The following is a 20,676-nucleotide window of genomic DNA, read 5'->3' on the forward strand; positions in this document are numbered from 1 at the left end:
TTCAGATGAGTTTTTTCTTCTAGAAGAAAAATCTGTTGAAAATCTAAAAGGAAGATGTGAATTCATTGGTTGGGGAATGAAAAAAATAAGTTCATTAATTCCTACTTCGTTGAATGTAGAAAAAATCTTGAAATAATATGATATTTGAATTATTTTAATTGTTTAGAGATGCCTAGACAAAGTTTGCTGTCTCCAGCTTCGAAAAAGAAAAACTTGCGATCCTGACCAAATGAAAAAGGCTATTGAAGCAGTGAGAACAAAGACCATGAGCTATAAAAAGATGGTAAAGATATTTTCTGTACCTAGATCTACCTAGAGGAAAAAGGTTGGTAAAGAGTTCTCAGGAATCTTTGGAGTTACTTGTGTATAAGCCTCTTGGTAGAAAACCAATACTTCCATCAGACTTGAAATAAAAGCTTGTGCAATATCTTTCATTCATGGAATCTAGGTACTATAGACTTTCTAGGTTGGATATTCACAAAATGGCCGTGGATGAGACTGAACTGACTATTGTACAGTCAAAAATACCAAAAAACAGGTATGCACACTTGTTTGCTGCATGAGTGCATCGGGCAATTTTGTGCCACCTATGTTGATATTCCCTCGCAAAAATTATACAGACCTTATAATGAAAGGTGCTCCACCGGTATCTATTGGCAAAGTTTATCCACCTGGTCGAATCTAAGCTACTTTCTTTACCGAATGGTCCAGACATTTCATTGGAAAAACAAATCCTATTGATGTCTCTCCAGAAGTCTTGTTAATTCACCCAAATTTTAGATGTTCTGGAGTTGGCCCGCGAAAAAAATGTCACTATCTTCTGTCTCCCACAAGCTACAACCATTGGATAAAACTTTCATGAGTACCCTTAAGAGTCACTACAGTGATCAGATTCGCAAGTTCATGCTCAATTCTGAAAGAATGCTGAAGGCTTACGACATTGTTGAGCTTTTTGGCCCGCGCTTATCTTAAAAGAACTACAGGAGAAATAGCAGTGAACGGGTTTCGTACCACTGGCATTTATCCGTTCAATCCGCATGTTTTTACTGAATTTGATTTTATTGCAGAAACATTATACAGTGATCAATCAGCTCGCTCTTCCAATGATCCACAAAATAGCGTTCATTCTAACCTAGACATTTCGGAAGGAAATTTTGCAGTTAACGTGTCAGAAAGCAATTTTGTTTTGCCGCAAGACATTCAGTGCCGCCTGGGGTTAAAGCTAAGGCATCAAACCGAGGAAAAGAGCTACAACAACAAAGTGATAACGTCTCCACCCTACAAAAATCGATTGTGCGAATCTTTGCACTTAGTAGAAAGTCGTAAACGTGGAAGCGGACGTTGACGTTGCCGCGGATGTGGGCACGGACGTGGAAGAAGTCATAGAAACCGACCCGTCCGATAATGCTAACATAGGTCATAGGTCCATCCATCGATAACACCTGAGGACACAGATATACTTTATATATTTTCTGACGCCAATTATTCCAGCGACAGACGTGGAGAAGAGTGGCCCAGAGGTTGCCATATAACCCTCACTTGAATATTCTGTCACATTTTTTTCATTTCCATAGTGAGTCATATATAGCCAAATAGATACGAAACCCGGGGATGTATTATTTAGAATTGTTTTTTTACTTTTTACACTAGACCCCAAAAACAAAATGGGGGCCACATTCCCATCTTCTCCTCTAATGCATTCACGGAGATAATTTCCATTATTAAGTTTCGATAGTGTAATATAAAATTTTAACTTAACTGAAGTTTGATACAAATTTATTTCATTTTTAATTTTGAGTGCAACGTGAATGTTACCAAATTGAAGTCCAATTGAATGGACCTTTTTCCTGAAGTACGAAAAATCACTCACTAGCAGCGCTAGTAGTTCGGTAGGGACAAACACTGCCTAATCCTCATATAAACATATGGTAAAGTACAATTGAAAAAAAATGTTTATAACAGAAGATGTTCCTGAAACAAAACTAAAATTTGCAACTCTAAAGGATAACAATGTTGTAACATTAAAACATTGGCTTGTATGCCGTAATTTAAAAGTAACTGAAAAAAAAGTGAATTAAAAGACATGTTAGTATACAGACTCTAGTAAAAGAGTAGCGGTAAATTCAAACTGTAATAAATGAAATTAAAAATAATTATGAATTTCAGATTTATTTCCTAGTGAAATATGAATCAAATATAGATGGTAATGAAATAAAATTAATTGAATATAATAAATAAATATGATTTAATAAACGATTGAGGTTATATATCTTCTAATCAATGGTAATTAACTATGAAAAATTTACTATTCATTTCATGTTTAGAGCATACATATGAATATTATTTATTTTTTGCACTGTTAAATCCACTCTCCTGGAAGCATGTATCCATTTCTTACATCTAACGTCGTTAATATGAGGTTTCATAAATGGTATAGAAAACACGTTTTCTTCCGGATATCGATTATCCGACGTACAATTCGCAAAACAGCAATGCTTTGTTAGCATTATACTAGCACAAAATAAATTTTTTATTTCAGATTTATATTTTTAAATAATAAATTAATATTACGTAAATAACACTGTTTTACTTGTGAATAGTTTATGTTTGTCCCTACTACTAGCGCTGCCTCTCGTGACACATTCGCTGTACTATTCTCAGGAAAAAGGCTCATTGAAAATAACTATTTTAATTTTACTTGGTATTTGACTTAGTTTGACATTAGTTTATTTCACGCTTAATTTTAAGTAAAATGCCATTGTTTTTGTTGCCAAAATAAAAGTCTGACTGAAATGAAAACTGTCATTTTGAGTTTTGTTACTGTAACATAAGGTTTAAGTGTTCGGTTACAATATCTATATATGATTATATCAATAACGAATTGATTCTCTATAATCTCTATTTTCCACGTTGAACCTTTTTTTCAAAAGCACACCATGTTATTCAAATGTTACCCGTATAGGGAGGCAGATTTGAACAAATTCGGCTTTTTTTAAACATACGGCTTTCATCAAATCGAAGCATCTCGTCGTTTTTATACCTACTTATTAAAGTCTCGAATAGAGCTAAAAAAAATGTGTTGTTACAAATTCACTTTATTCACTTTGTTGTTACAATTCACTTTATGATTGATTTGTTACGTGTCAAAAAATAAAAAATGTGCTCAAATCAACCTAATCCCACTCAAAAAATATGTAAAAATATAAAGTAGAAAATTAATCCAAGTACTCCGAGATTTCTGTCCTGATTAGAACTGTCATTTTAGATCTGTCAATTTCGTAATTGTATACGTTTACATGTCGGCACGCGTATTTAACCTAATAATATTTAGCATAAACAATACCTACTTCACGCGAGTTCGTAGATGACAGCAAAAGTATTGGTATTGCGTAACTTCGGGCAATCGTCATATCGTCAAACCAAAACAAATCGATTTTTTAAATCTCTCCAGGGTGCAAAACTTCAGCATAACGCTACAATAAGGCAACATCGCAACGTTTAAAGCCGACAAATACCGATCGTTATGATCATTTCGAGGTTCGAGTTCTGTTAAAGTCGTTTTGTTAGGGACCGTTGTTTGCCTCGTTTGTATTTTCTGAAGTGTACTTAATAAATACTGTGATACAACTTTACCATGGATACAGGGGTAGGCGTCTCGAAAAATCCAAACCCTGTGGAGAATGCAAATCCTTTGTCCGTTATCACTTTTTCGTAAGTACTTATATATTTGTATATTGGGAATTTTCTCGCGTTCAACCAAGCAAATTTTAATGAAGTACCTTTCAAAGAAGACCATATTATTATATTATCACCAACAAGGATTACTTCACACATAAAACGGTTTATACCTGTTAAATTATACTTATTTTTGAACACAAACACAGAGTGGTTAGAGATTCTTGTTCAGAAACGATAATACTGATTTCACAATATTACTAGAAAAATTTCAATAAATTTTATTTTAACTTCCCAATAATCTTTTTTTGTCAGAAATATATATATATATATATATATATATATATATATATATATATATATATATATATATATATATATATATATATATGTGTAGTTTTTCTTGAATCCTGAGTGTATATTTTTTGGAGCGGGGTTTCTTGGGGTTTGGATTTGCGTTAAATGAGTTTTTCCTTTTTGATATATATATATATATATATATATATATATATATATATATATATATATATATATATATATATATATATAAAGACGTTTCGTCCTCGGTCGAGGACTTTTTCAATTTAATTTCTTATATTTGAGCTGCAATTTTTTGTTAGTGGTACTTTTATAATAACCTTATGGTACGTACCTAGGCTGCATTGTTGAAATAAAATAATTTTTGACATTTTTCTTTGTTATTTGTGTGGAAGTCCTTTGTTTTTTCCGTCATAGTGATCTTGTTGTTTTGATTTACAATGTATTAACATCTTCAAGAATCAAAACACAAGTTAAGTAAAGATAACCTCTAAATCCTACACATATGTAATAAAGGAAAAAAATTAATTTGTTGAAAGCCATGGAAATTAACAAATCAATTGAAAACCAGAAATATATACTCCTAAACGAGCAACTCGATTTATGTAGGTCTCCACTCATGAATTTATAAGATTAACAACCCCTATAACCTTCAGTTTTGAATTTTAAAGTTGGCACCCTGGTTAGTTTAACTACCTGTCCTTACATCTTACCTGAAAATTCCCGATATATCAGAGTTTTTAAATTTCACATTTCAGTTTTTATACTTGATGATGGGATTGAACCCGAAACCGGTCGTATAGGTAAATAAAATTAACTAGTGGTAATTAGACAAAAGTGTTTTTATTCATTAAAGTGATCATGAATTACCACAAAATAAAATTGTCATAAATCACACATATCTGTATAATTGTAAATCCAAGATGTTGTTTCACAACTACCTCAATATGGGTATCAAATGACAAGGCTTCACACTTTCAAAAATATACAAATTCAAGATGGCCGCAGCTACAAAATGGCGGATTACGTATAACCTTGTATTACTGAGGCACTGAATGAACTAAACAGAATGAGAAGAATTGAGTAACAAAATCAGAAACTAAAAACTTGAAAATAAAATAAGTGAAAAAAGTTTAAAGGTGAACGTTTTTATTGAAATAAAAAAGATAATAAGTAATGAGTAATTTTCAACTGCCTGGGAGCCGCCACTTTTTCCAAGTCTCCTGAAAAACCGTAGCCTCATTATTGCGTTTTTCCCTATATTTTTCATGACACCGAGTCCAAGAAACTTGTTTACTTTACTAGTTTTTACGTGTGTGTCATACTTTTCTGAATATTAGGTATATGGTTACCAAAAGAGATCTACAAAATTTTCATAGTCATAAAATAAATTCAAAAAAATAATCACACCCTCATTTTCATTTTGGCGGTCGAAGTATACCATTTCCCATTTTGAAAATTGAAAATTAACTTCACGATGAAACGTTTCATTGAAAAACTGAAAAATTTCTCCCGATATAAAATGTTCGGTTGGCCTTTTTTTCGAATCTACTGAACTGATCGTCTTTTCAAGCACTTTTGTGAGAATACCTCTCATAAACCCTATCTCGTGCTAATTATTTTTTCGCGCATTCATCCTATGTCGGTGAATGCGTTATAATCTTTCTTTCAGTACTACTACTGACACCAATTTTATGTCTTCCGGTATGAATGGGTTCTTAATACTTGAATAAGGAATACACTTAATCAAAGTTTCACTAATATTATTTAACAATGCAGGATTGGACCTCTTCTATTGAGCAGTGCCGGCTGCTGCTAACGCAGTTTTCGGTACATTTCGTCGATTCCCTCACAATAGGACACTGCTATGATGGTTTGGCCCGGTTCTAGGAAGTTATAGTTAATCACCCCAGCTGCTGACCACCTTACAGTGGTGGGTTTTCGCTGTTGGGAAGTGCCTGGGTGGCTCATTGTCCTGAAAGTCTTCTCTTGTCGTAGAGGAACCACTTTTCATCACATGTGACGATCCGATCCATAAAAAGATCGTTTTGGTTGCGCAAAAACAGATAAGAACCGACCTCGAAACATGTCAATTTCTGTCGATCTTTCAAATCGTGAGGCACCCACTTTTCGATCTTTTTGACCTTCCCAATACGTTTTGAATCATCAAAAACCGCATGGGAGCTAACGCTCACTTCTTCAGCTTGCATTTGTGATGGTTAAGTCTCCACCAGGGTCCTCAAATCCTCGTCCTGGATTACTGTAGGTTGACCACTTCGGGGCTTATCTTCGAGGCTATAATCTCCGGAACTTGCAATCCAACGTCGAACAGTGCCTTTATTAATACTATCATTGCCAAATGCCTGGTTGAGTTTTCGAGCTGTTTTGGCAGCGCTTTGGTTCAATTTGAATTCGTAGAGAAAAATTGGCCGAAAATCGCCTAACGACATCATCAATTAAAATTTGGAAAAAAAGAACAGCATCAATGTATACAGTACAAAATTCTCTATCGATCAGTATAAACCACGACACTGTAGAATAAATATTTATTGATATATGGAACTACAAAAACACATGACATTATTTATTTAACCAATAATCTTTGCTATTTATTCAGCTATTACTGATTAAATGCACTTAAGATCGCATATGCTACATACATAAGTATTTTCAGTTATTGACTTGATTTATTTAAAATAAAAATTAAGATATCACAAATGATACCATTATTCGGTATGATCAGATTGAAAAGAAATTTTTTGCAAAATTGCTCCTTCTCTTGTATATACATATAATAAATTTAATATGAAAATTTATTGTTATCTTTACTGATCTCGTGCATAACACATAGACTGCGCTTGTCTTATTGAAGCCTTATTGAAATTTCGTGAGTTGGCTGACATTGTGAAGGTATCAAAAGAACGTGTTGGCTTTATATTGCATGAGCATTTGACTATGAGAAAGCTCTGTTCAAAGTGGGTGCCCTGCGAGCTCACTGTTGACCAAAAACAAGAACGTCTTGATGATTTTGAGCATTGTTTGGCCATGATTAATCATAACAAACCAAAATTTTTGTGTCGATATGTGACAATGGATGAAACATAGATCCAGCACTTCACTCTGGAATCAAAATGATCGTCATTTGAGTGGAGAGCAACTGGTGGACCTCGTCCAAAGCGCCCGAAAGCACCACAATCGGTTGGAAAGGTTATTGCCCCGGTATTTTGGGATGTGCATGGTGTAATATTCATCGAATATCTTGAGAAGGGAAATACCATCAACATTATATTATATAGCATCAAAAAAATACTCACCTGTAAGAAATTTCACTCGAATGAAGAGGTTATTGCTGAAACACTTATGTCAAGTTGACGAGACACTTTTCGAAATTTGCAAAACGAATGATTTCATAATTTGCCGCTATTTATTCGCTAATAAGTTGCGGAAGAAAATATTTTCTCGCCCCTTTTTTTCAAAAAATACATGTTGTCTCGCTAACTTGATATCAAGTTAGCGATACCACTTTTTTATTATAAAGTTTTCCAGAACTTTGACTAGACCATTAGTTTAGTATATTTATTCGCTAATTAGTTGCGGAGAAAAATATTTTTTCGCCCCTTTTTTTTAAAAAAAATACATGTTGTCTCGCTAACTTGATATCAAGTGACAAGTAGTGACAATACCTCGCCAATATCATTGTCATTTGGCAACCTCTTTCCTAATAAGAACCCCATGGAAGAACTTCACGGGACAAATAGCTAAATTTTCAGAGATAAACCTAAGGAAGCGTTTAATCCAGTCATATCAGGTATTTTTCCTGAAATTTTCATTATCGATACCTAAGATTCATCTATATCATAAGTGTGTATACTTTATCTCGTAAAGACGCCAACAAGAACGTTGCAGTTCTGGTATTTGGAAACACTACTTGTTTTGGACTCAGTCTCTACGCCAATTATACTTTTCATTAAAATTAGTAATTTGAAGTCTGCATTTCATGTTTTTATTCATTGAATTGTGATGTTCACCAGAAATTTAATTTTTGTGGGATACAGATAATGAACAAGGCACATAACTGTTTCGTCTTTGAGGTTCTTGGTGGTACGCAGCTTTATTTGATTACTCAGTTGATTGCTCAAAAAATTCCAGTAAATAATACCTATATAATAATTATAGTTTTGATGGCGAGGGAACAGATTACCTTCATGGTAGATCAATTAATCTCATTTTTCATATATTTTGTTATTTTATCTTCATCTAATGTTCAATTTTTCAAAACAACTTTTGAAGTATCCACTTCTATCTGAGTCGTTATCTAAGTTAATGCGATTTTATATCTTCTCGCAAGCTGTAGGTCTTTTCTTAGGACTGTATTGCCAGGAGCCACATCAGTGTCTGAATTCACATAGTGACATTAGACAATTTTCTCCATGCACATTCGATTTGTTGCTAACTATGAAATCCATTGTTTAAGATTTCGTAATATTTAATTTGAGATTATTTACCGCTTTTTCTCTCGAGGTTGCACTCATGATTACCAAAATATCATCTACGAACAGATTTATGAGTTTGAAAAGGTCATTATATTCGAAGTTTAATATGAATGAAGGAGGATTCAAAATATTACTATCGGTCATGCGAAAAAAATTAACCATTAAAATATGCTGTAAAAAGTTTTCATGAGATATACCGTATAAGAAGACATTTTGTTGAATACTTCGGTATGAATATGAATTGCAATATTATATGCCGAAATACCCGATGAAATAAGACAGATAAATTCAGTAAACCTATTCAAAAACAAGTAAAATATTTGGCTTTCCACGATTCCGAGAATAAAAATTCAACCATCTCGTTTCTGAATTGCAGAAACAAATTTTTTTGATTCTTAATTTTTTTCTTCTCCCTATCTACCTACTTCTACAAACTGAAACATTATAACCATGCACAGGGATTCATCTCTCTGTGGATCTTCCTTTATTTACCAATGTAAATTTGTGGTAAAATTTTCTATTCATGATGGTTTGATATGGTGAATAAATGCATTATTATTATCATTATTATAAAATGAAATTTTGACTCGATAGCTTTGCTGGAACCGACCGCAAAAAACGGTCGATGCCAGCTAGCGGTGGTAGCTACTTTTCATTTCTTTTTGTTATTTAATTTCGTTTATGTAAAAATATTATTACATAGTTTTTAGTCAATTTAGATTTTCAAATAACTTTTTATCTCAAGTATCAGTCTGTCAGGGATTTTGGATTTAAAATAATGATAACTAACACTAGTGTAGGCAAGAAATTAATGTTTTATTAAATATTCCTGGAGAATAAACATAAACTTCAGTTTTTTCAATAGTATCGAATTTATCTCGGATTTACTATGATGATGTTCTCATTTGTTTTTTGAGCCACCTTTATTGTAAAAGTGAGAATCGCGCGATGCTACTCTTGATTCAAAAACTTCCTGTATATATTATCGAGGTGATTGATTCAACTACCATCGTTTTTTATCTAATACAAATGTTGGGAAATGTTTTATCGACAGTTGCTGATTAGCGATTAGAACTATACAGAGGGAATTATTCAATACTAAAGTGAATTATTAGAATGTTATCTTATCAAGTTCCCTAACCCCTAGGGCTCAAATACGTAATAGTCGTATGAGGGCTCATTAAATATGCTACAGGATCATGAAAACATTTAGCAGAAATCGTAAATTACTTAAATTCAACGTTTTTCCAGAAATGAGAATAATACGTAGGGGGTTTTTAACATCGGGTGCTTAGGTTAGGTTAAGTCCAAAGTGAGTGGGTCTATTCGACTCTCGACCAAATAAACCCAGCTTCTTAACGAAGCCGATTAGTTTGTATGGTGAGTAGTCTTTAAGATCAGATGGTGAGAGAACGGCTCTGCCGAACTCTAAAAACCTGATTCGGTCCCCAGCAGGGACAGGCACAAAGTATATGCTCTGCTGTTTCATCGTTAATGAGGTAGTCGGATAGTCAAGGTGCAAGATTCCCATCTGGAAATCCGCGACAATCTTCCCATATGAAGGTTTTTGCACGTCAGCTACACCTGAGGATGCCTTAGATTCAACCGTGCAGGGATTTTTCGCCTCTGGTTTTGGTGAATCATCACTTGAGAGCAAACGTTTGCTAACCTGCCTATGGGGGGTTTGTTCCTCCATCTGAGACAGATTCTGCGTACGCCGCTCAAGAATTTGGTGCAAGGCGGTTTCATAAGGTAACCCACTCTTGAAGAAACGACTCATTCGTTTCCTGGCTGCACCACCATACCTATTTTTTAGGTTCAGTTATTGGATCAGGAGTTGGAGAGTTGAGAAGCTCTCGCTCCTGATCTAAATTTACAGGGAGGTCAGTTGGAGTCGTAAGCTCGACATCCATCTCCTCTGTAGACTCAGCGTCAAAGAATTTTTAAGTTTACTCTGTCCATAAAAGTCCCACGAGTAGCTAGGGAAAGAAGATCAATCACAGCAGAGCCCCGCGTTACCGTGACAAGGCGATGCTACGACTAGAGGGCGCCTGGTATCTCGAAGGTTCCGTAGAGACAGCTGATAGGCTCAGTGTCATTCATCCTCTCGGCACGGATACACACATCTTAGGATCAAGCCATCGTTTGGATGCCATTCAGTTAGGGAAGAACAGAAACACAAGTGATTCTGTCATTCCCGTATCCAGCGGGGCTACGTGGAAGCAAGCATCTGATGGCTGGTTTGCTCAACCCCCACACCCCAAGCCAATGCACTCGCCAAAATCAGCATGCACAGTGGTTCAGGCCGTGAAACATGACCAAGGCCAGCCAATCAGCCGGAGTGAGTGGGATCAACACATTAATGAATGAAATAAATATTTTCCGATAACTCTATTTCACAACAAATCAATATAATGTGCAATGCTCCGTGCACCAGACGTTATTTAACCTCCATCCGTGAATGGTTGGATTGAAAATATCTCCATGGCAAATCATCCTGTTTGGCTGTAACTGTAAAATGTTTCGTCAGAAAATATTTTAGGAAATACACCACTAAAATTAGTGTGTCTTAGTGTATGTGGTGTTGTTATTTCGAAAATGTTATCATTTCAGTAATTCTCATATTTTTATTACGTATCTAATATGTCTGATGTTTTTAAAATAGTTATATTTAAAACACGAAGAACCTTCTTTTCGAGACATGAAGAAGAATTTAATTGAATTCGAAACTTTGGCAAATAATCAATTGTTTTTTTATAAATGATCCTGTTACCCAATTTACTCTTCTATGAAAAAATTTAAAGTTTGTGAAATTTTGAGGATTTCATTATTCCCAGAATTGGCATTGAGGATCATTAATTTTTTTTCTCAACCCCATTCTATGCTACGCCGCTACATGAGAATATTGTTTTTAAAGTGCCCACAAACCATTGTCTTCTCGATAATACTTCATACCAACATAGTAAAAATGAACCAGTAAGTCCATTCCCACTACTTTCATTCATAAATTTACAAAGTTCTCTGTGACCTCGAAACGAAGTGCGGAGCGAATTTTATTCGTTTACCATAGCGCTCATATAAAAACGAAATTTACGAATATTATAGAAGATTTTGTGGTAAGTTACTTATAACCAACCACAAAAACTAAAAACAATAATAACAACAGCGAATTAAATAAACACAATATCAATTTCCTACCGTTTATTATAACTAATCCGATGCCCGTGGTACCGTCGAATCCTTCGATACTACATCGTTGGATGAGAATCTCATCCTAAACCCGGGGCTGCACTGCAGGATGCTAAATGGTCGCTTGGAGGGTGTATGGTAAAGGTGGATAGCGGAGGGGCAGTGCATCCTGGACGCAGTGAAATGAAGCCAGTATTTAACTGACAGCGGAAAAGTAACAATCATGCCTTTCTTTAATAAATAAACAAAATCATTGAAACTAAACATTAGAACATAAACGTTAAAGAAAAGAGTTACATATTATGAAAAAAAGGATCTTGCTGTTGAGTTGTGGATGTTCCACCATACGAATCTAATGATTGTTGTTCCATCGAAAAGCCTGAAACATCAGTAGAATTTGACAATGATGAGTACTGGGTACGACTATCATACTCGTGGCCAAATTGAGGGACTCCCACAGACATATTTCTTTTTTCATATTCATTCAAGATAAAGTCTTGAATTTTCCCACGGACTCAGCCTATGGCCTGGGCTCAATTCCTGCATATATGGAAGTGAAGTCTTGAAGAAACAGAAATCCGGATCTTCTTCGGAGCTGATTTCTTCTTCCAGCAGTGCAAATTTTTTCTTAATGGGTCTGCTGGGTCCCAAATTGCCCTTCTTTTGAACACAGAACTTAATACGCTCCATAGCTAGGCTACCCGGCTGGAATATCAAACACGACTGATCAGGTTGGATAAACGACTGGCGTACCTTCGGATGGTTTCTGGAGGTTGAATGGTAGTGGGGGGCCACTGCGGCTACCGACGTTCTGTTACTCACGTTTGTAAACAGCAGGATGTTCGCTAGGCAGCTATCTACCATCCAGCATCCTACCGACCTTCCTGCAGTGCGGCCTAGCTTAAGAGCTGTTGAAGGTCTCCGGCAACTAGGGCGGATCACGTGGTAAGAGAGCCTACTGGTTGTATCATTCTACTATGTTTTTAAAGTCTGTTATAACTGTTAACGAGTAATGAAAATACCACTCGGTTTCATAGTTGTTATTTTCGTACCTAAACACTTGTGTCCCGTCTAACAGTTCCTTTTTTGTGAAGTGTCTGCCCAAAAACTCTGGCATTGATACTTTCGAATGAAATTGAATACCAATTTTACTATTTTTGTTCCAAAAATCAAAGTCAAGGAGAATGTATCTTGGGACCAAATTACAAAATCACAGTACAATCAATATGACACAAACATATTCTCGTACATCTGCATTTGATGAGAGTGAATATGGCACAAACATATTCTCGTACATCTGCATTTGATGAGAGTGAGAATAACTTCAGTTAAATGTCATACCGTTACTTGCCAAAACTAGAGTTTTACGCTTCACATATTCACTTAAATCTTGAATATTATTAACAGAGTGCAAATGAGGACATTCAATTTCCAATCAACCGCCCAGACAACATTCACAAAGCACTATCTCCCAATGCACTCATTTGTGCATTGAGCACAAAATGTATAGTCCGGTCAAGTTAAACATTCAAAGTTACGAAAATTCTCAACCAAGCGGTGAGGTTTTTTTTGAGTGTCATCGACATCTACTGCATTGGTCACTAGCCTCGTGTCCTGGGTAGGCAATGCTAATAACTCCCCGAGTCACCTAGGGAGCATCATGGCTATTCGCAGTCCGTCAGTTATGTGACGTTGCAGAATTATCCCAGCTTCAACCAGATAAATTCTCTTGAGAAAATATCTGGTCGAGGTTGGGATCGAATTCACGACCTTCCGATCGTGAGTCGGGCGCGCTACCACTGCGCCAATTCATCGCTAACGGTGAGTTTTATAATGAAAATAGGCCAAACAAAAATTGTAGATCATGCAATTATCTAGAAAAATTATCTTCACGATTCTTCTTCTAAGAGTCGCCATTTTTTAAATATAACGATTCAAATAGTTGAATAATGTTATTTTCTTCATAATAGGCACCTTGTTAGGAATCACAGGTTAAAAGTTAAGACCTCGTTAGTCCTTAGCTCGCACAAGTTTCTCAACTTCTACGAGTTGTCGTTCGTATAGGGGCGACGGAAAACATATTTTAAACAGATTTTTTTATTGAGGTGAGGTAGTATACTTGGTCACGATCTATTGTGATTCTGTTTATTCAGTACTATTTATTATTAATAAATAATAGTTTAAAAAACTTAAAAAACACGCTTCAATACCAACACGAACTGAAAACTAAAAAATAATTCCAAACTAATTAAAGATTGTGATTAAATCGATAAAAAAGCGTGGGATGCTTTAAATCATATTTTTTTTATGGCAGCAATTTGGTTGGTGCTTAGCAAGTGGTTGTCTCACTTGCTCTCACACAGAGGCTGTATGAGGAAATTATTTAATCCTGGCGATTCTGATCAGGATAATGGGATGAACTTATGAAACTATTGTATTGTCACCTATTCTTGATAAGTGTACAATGTTTAAAATACATCTGTCCGTTTAAAGTTAATCAAAATCGAGTCCAACTACTATAAGAAATGATGAAAGTGATCTGAATTCTTAAGAAATTTTGGAAATTAATCGTCTTATTCGTAATCAATATTTTTGCTTCTTTTCTTCTTGTTCTTCTTCTTCCTGCTGGGTGTTACTAAATTATCATCTATTATTGTCTCTTGCTGATATCGGACGAACCCTCTACTAATGGCGATTTAACATCGGAGCACCACTAGCCTTGACAACTGGTAGAAGTTGATGAACAGAAGAATACCATTTTTTGCAGTTAGGTTCAGCATTACATACCTTTTCACAAATCCAAAAAATTGCGTTGAATTTTTCCGGATGGGAACAGTCTGGATTGGTTCTAAGTTCCAATGTATTGCCGGTTAACTTCCAACCCCAGTCTTTTGGATCTAGTTGATTACCAAGTCACAGTGGAACTTGATGTTATAACTAGAATGAATATTACTGAGCAGAAGCAGAAGCTGAGCAGAAAGAAAACTAGCCAATTGCTTCGTTTTTTGTTCCGAGTATTTTTCACAAAACAGGTCATCGTAACAGGTAATTTTTTGGAGCTCATATACAGTGCATTTCTTTAATGTCTCCACCCCTTTATTTTTTGAACGGGTCAACTCAACAAATTGAAATTTGGGATACTGAAATTAATGCATGAATACTTTATTTTGAAGTGAAATTGACATATGAAACTTTCAAAATGACGACAGTGCGCCATCTAGGAAAAATTAAATGGAAAGGGGGTTCTTGCGACACATCATTTTGAAGCTTCTGACGAATACTGCACAACCCTATTATATGAAGTCAATATCTTCACCTACTACAAAATGGCGGAACATTTAATAATTGCCCATTGACATTCAACTACAGAATATGAGGTATTAAGCTTGAGGTCACTTCAGAAGATGTTCGAAATGGTTGCCTTGAACTTCTTGACTTATGGAAAGCCTATCCGATATTTCACGCCGAACATTTCCGAACACAGTAAAGTCAATATTCAAATAAAAAATTCAAACAGTGTATTCACATACAAATATTCATTATTCTCTGCTGTATATCCAATATTGGAGCAGGTTCAGTTTCTTACACTTTTTGTTTCAAATAACCCCAAAAAAGAAGTCCAAAGGTGTCAAATCTGGCGAGCGGGCTGGCTATTCTGTAGGACCTCCCAATCCAACGACCGGGAAAATTAGTATCCAAATAGTTTCTTACTTGTCTGGAGTAATGTGGTGGTGCTCCGTCTTGTTGGAATACAATATCCATATCGAATTCATTAGGATTCGCTTCGACGATTTCAGTGATGAGAGGGTCAACAGTAGTTTCCGGCATATTCAAATACAGTTCATCTGTTGAATTTTGATCAATATTCCTGCCCAAATGTTAGATTTTTCTGGATATTAGGAAAACCGAAAACTAAATGAGAATATTCTAACTGAACAATGATGTTCATTGTCGTACATTTTTTGTCATTTTTATAAACAAGAAATATTTCTAGAAATATCAGTATCAATGTGTTTGTATTCAGGAAGTTATCAAATGTTCAGCCATTTTGTAGTAGGTGAAGATATTGACTTCATATTCTAGGGTTGTGAAGTACTCGTCTGGAGCTTCAAAATGATGTGTCACAAGATCCCCATTCCATTTAATTTTTTTCCCAGATGGCGCCCAGTCGCCATTTTGAAAGTTTCATCTGTCAATTTCACTTCAAAATAAAGTATTCATGCATTAATTTCATTATCCCAAATTTCAATTTTTTTGAGTTGACCCGTTCAAAAAATAAAAGGGGGGGGGGACATTATAGAAATGCACTGGATAGCAGAGGTGGCCAACCGGTCGATCGCGACTATTAGTTCAGTCGATCGTGGGAAGGCATAAATTTAAAAAAACTTAGAACATACTGCGAAGCGTAATCACAAGAAAACATGTTTTCTGAACCTATTGAGCAAAGCTGCATCTGAAGCTTCTTTCCAAGCAAACTACAGAATTGCACAAAAGTGCAAACCTTTTTCCGATGGAGAATGCACCAAGAAAATCTTCAAAGCAGTGTCAGATTTGCTGTTCGTGGATTTCAAAAATAAAAACTTAATCAAAAAAGCTATTCATGGATTACAACTGTCCTGAAATACTGTGATGCGCCGTAAAGAAACGATAAGTAAAAACATAAACAAACAACTACAGAAAGATATCGTCCGCTGCGTTGCTTTTTTGCTACAACTTGACGAGTCAACAATTATAATAGGGGAGCCCAAGCGGGGATTTCTGGATTTACTAAAGCACGGCAAATTAATATACAGAGGGATACCTTGTACCTGGTTAAGTACATCCACCAAATATGAGCCCCATATATAAGGCCGCCTGTGAGGGATTAAGGATCAGATTAGTAAAAAAAATTGATCATCAGAAATTTTCGAGCGGGTCAGATTAAGGTAGGGTGAGTTGATTACATGCTAAAAAGTGTATATTCCAGTAATCTGACAATTTGAGAGTGACGTGAAGAAAGGGGAGGGCAGCAAAGTTGTAAAAAAATAACGTCATTTCGACATTTTCGGGCGTAGGTAATTTTTTTTTATTTTGAAGGAAATAATTCAAGGATAACGAAAAATATATAATCTGACGATTTCCGCAAGCCGAAATAACAAAAATTCGTCGATAAAGTTTAATGCGTGCAGCTGTGTGATACCTATATTTCCCTCTCCGAGTTTCTATTCCTCTATTGTCTATTCACTTTTTCTCTATCTATTACTCTCTCACTTCGTCCCCACTCTGAATTCTGTTGCCATGACGCAATCACAGCTGATCACAGAGACTCGTTCGTGATGAAGATGAAGATGATGATTAATTAATCAATTAATTGATGGATGTAGCCGTTACTACGTGGTAGGAAATCATAATGAAGAAAAGAGAAATTGAACTTTCTATGTTCACTTTTATTTGTAACTAATGTTATATATATATATATATATATATATATATATATATATATATATATATATATATATATATATATATGTATATGCTCACACTAATATAAATAAGTAGCAGTGAAGTAGCAAGTCTACTTCACATTTTGTGAAGTAGACTTGCTAGTTTTGGAAACGTTAGCACAATGAATTCAATCCTGTTTCTCAAACATTTTAAAAACCATTGTTTTACCCCTCCTGGAAAATAGTAATGTCGCATCGCAGCCAGTTATTGCGTGTAGAAATAGTTTATGATTTTGACACTTTGCAGAAGGAGATAAACTTTAGGATGACTATATTTCCGACTGATGTTGAGCTTTCCCAAGTTTAAAAAAATAAATAACTTTTTCGGTTGGAGTTCGAGCAGTATATCAACGTCTTCGCCAACAACAATAATGTATTTGTCGAGTTGAATTGTTTGATTGCTGTCTGTTAGCAGGACATCAGCATCATCATCAGCTCGTTTGACAAAAATATTATCAGTGATAAATCTTCCATTCAACATTGAAATTAATCGATACTTGTGGTGCCTATTCGCAAGAATTTTTTGTGGGAACCAATAAATTTGGGCAAAATAAGATAACAGAATAGGAAGATGTTGTAGTTCGAAGACGTTATTCTGCATATTCAACAATTCGTACAATCGGTGTAGTCATCAAATACAACAGTCTAACAAAATGTGGATGTATACCAAACGTATTTATTCGAAATAACGTTGAAGGATTGTTTTTAATACCACACAATGCGGTGTAATGGATAGTCTCTATCAATGATGTATGTCACCAAGCATTATTGTTGTTATTATCAATGTTTAATGTTCGAAAACAATGGTAAATAACTGACTTTTGTGGTTTACTCATTATAATATCACTGAACAGTGACACGAGTAGGAAACCAATTCAAGTTCGAAATATTTTTCAATTCCATCTTCATATTCAGTAGTAATAATCATACGTTGAAATAATGATACAGGGTCAACAAGTACTTTCTCATCGTGCGCTTTTATGGTGCTACACATAACTAAAACAGCGCGTTTCAATTCAATATTATCATACGTCTGTCCTATTATTTCAGACATGAGGGTAATGTGATAATTGATTTTATTTCCCACGATTTCATTGGCATAAAATACAATTTTGTCATCATCCGAAAAAGTAAATGTGAAGTTTTTACAATGCAAGCAATGCATTGCAAAATCATTTTCTCATGAAACTCTCTTTTGTACTTCTCCCTAGAGCAATACCTTCATCTGTCTTCACAGCATTCACCATTCACTACTCAATCACCATATTTGTTGAAGTCCCATAACTCAATTTATCTGAACGTCTAACTGTGGAAAATCCTTCTGTAGACTTTTGATAAATAGTAGGACCTATAAAAATCTGTAATTGTAGCATATCTGTCAACGAGAGAAAATGGTAGAACTCCAAAACTTTGATGTTATGTGGTATAAAGTAATGAATATCACTGGAGTTTTTTCCCAACACCAAATCGTTATTTTTAACACCTCGACACGTGTTTCGATCACCAAGTGTTGATGTTGTGAAAAAACTCCAGTAATATTCATTACTACACCAAAGGTTCCAAACAGTGCATTATAAGTGGTATGAAGTAATATTACAAAAGATAACTAAATTTATATGCTGCGTTGATCGACCACCAAGCGATACACAATATAGGGCACTATTCTATTTACTTGTAAACACCTTTGACTTTCTGCAAATCTATCATCTTAGTGCCGAATTTTCCATATTCGGTGACTTCAATGTCCACAATATCGAATGGCACAAATTTGGGATAAACAGTTTGCCAACCCCAACGAGTCTAGATCCTTCTGGTTGGTAGCTAAAGCTGTTGATCAAAACTTCAAAAAATCTACAATTCCACCACTAACACAAGCAGATGGTTCATTTGCAACAACAGCCATAGAAAAAGCAAATCTATTTGCTGAATAATTTGCGTCCCACTCCACAGTTGATTATCTGGGAAAGGCACCACCCACTATCCTCACACTAGAATCCACAATGCCCACAATGCACTGTCTTGCAAGGAAGGGATTTTTCCTTCTTGGTACAAGATTGCTCGCCTTTAAACTATTTCCAAAAAGAGTGAAAAAATCCAAATAACTATAGACCAGTCGCTTTAACGCAGTTAAAATGAGCTTTTCAGTTTTCCATACGTTCAGCTCCCATTGTTTTGCAGTAGATCCTTGTTCTTCATATTCTCTTAGGTCTTGATTCAACCTGTGAAGTAATGCTCCTGATATTTTATAATCTTTTTCGACATCAATATACTGTCAACAGTTACATGATATGTTTTCAACATATCTGCATCGTCAAAATATCAATTTCTTTCGATATTATTGCTGAAGTAAGCTGAAGTAATGCATAAGCTCAAATAGCCCTCGCCTAAGCATAACCATTGAGAATTTTATCTAATGACTCAGGTGCATAAATCAAAGAAAGTACTTCTTTTGTTCAATATAACACTGGCATATGAAAGGACTGGGTTTCTCTCGAGTTTATATTTGCATCTGCACTTGATAAAAGTAAAGATATCTTCGGTTAAACGTCACACTGTTATTTTCCAAAGCTAAACAAGAGTTTTTTCATTTCACATATTCACTTATATATCTTGAATATTATTAACATAATGCAAATAAGTACATTTATTTCCAAACAACCGCCCAGATAGCATTCACAAAATACTATACATATATCTTGATGCACCCAGTTGTGACCACCTTGGATTTAATATTATAGTCCGGTCAAGTCAAGACATGCAAAGTTACAAAAATTCATATAAAGCTAAAAATTGGTACGAATTTTCTGAACATCTTTAAAATGGTATGTGAAAAGTCCCCATCGATGCCACATTTGCAAAAAATTAGTCAAGGTGAAAGTTCGCAGATATGGGTTTTTGCATTTTTCGTTTTTTAACCAAACGGTACATTGTTCTTGACACTGAAATGATAGATTAGGATGCATTAATTCAATATGTTTTGACTTTGGAATTTTGGCGGTATATATCCAATGAAGATGGGTTCACAGTGTGTCAGTTTGAAACCGTATCACCCTCTATATTTCAACTTCTATAGAAAATAGGAAACGAAGTTTATTGGGCTCAAAATCTCCCGAAATCTTCAAAAGCAAACTGAACTTCTGTGAAGAGGTGAAATACCTTCATAGGAGCCATGAGAAAACACCAACCGCGGCAATGGAATTAATTACTGGTCTGACCCCTGTGGACCTGTACGTTAAGGAAGTTGCGTTAATGGTACTGCATTGTTCACGGCTGGTGTAAATCTCGAAGTAGGAATGGGTCAATTGAGGCTGAGTCTATGGCGAGAACCGCTTACTGCGCAACCTCTGCTGCGCAGGCAACCAGTGATGCAATTGAACCCAGGTTTGTATTTAATAAACCCTACAGAATACAAATGAAACAGAACATGGAGTCAGATGCTACATGCAATACGCATATATACAGACGGATCAAAAACCAAAGAAGGCTCAGGATGTGGAAGTACTCCAGATCACTTAGCC

At 35.2% G+C, this 20,676-nt stretch overlaps 1 protein-coding gene across 1 annotated transcript in view; it reads left to right on the forward strand.

The window, feature by feature from the left end:
- Positions 1 to 3,354: 3,354 nt before the first annotated feature.
- LOC111504969 (probable multidrug resistance-associated protein lethal(2)03659) overlaps positions 3,355 to 20,676 on the forward strand; it is a 57,930-nt gene continuing 40,608 nt past the window's right edge. The window contains exon 1 of the mRNA XM_023159692.2: positions 3,355 to 3,711. Coding sequence (XP_023015460.2) covers positions 3,635 to 3,711 — 77 coding nt within the window. The 5' untranslated portion in view covers positions 3,355 to 3,634. The remainder of the gene's footprint in view (positions 3,712 to 20,676) is intronic.

Source organism: Leptinotarsa decemlineata, unplaced genomic scaffold (genome assembly GCF_025532065.1).
Source record: "Leptinotarsa decemlineata unplaced genomic scaffold, Ldec_3_MD MMD2_tig00026299_RagTag_RagTag, whole genome shotgun sequence".
In the NCBI taxonomy this organism is placed as follows: domain Eukaryota; kingdom Metazoa; phylum Arthropoda; class Insecta; order Coleoptera; family Chrysomelidae; genus Leptinotarsa; species Leptinotarsa decemlineata.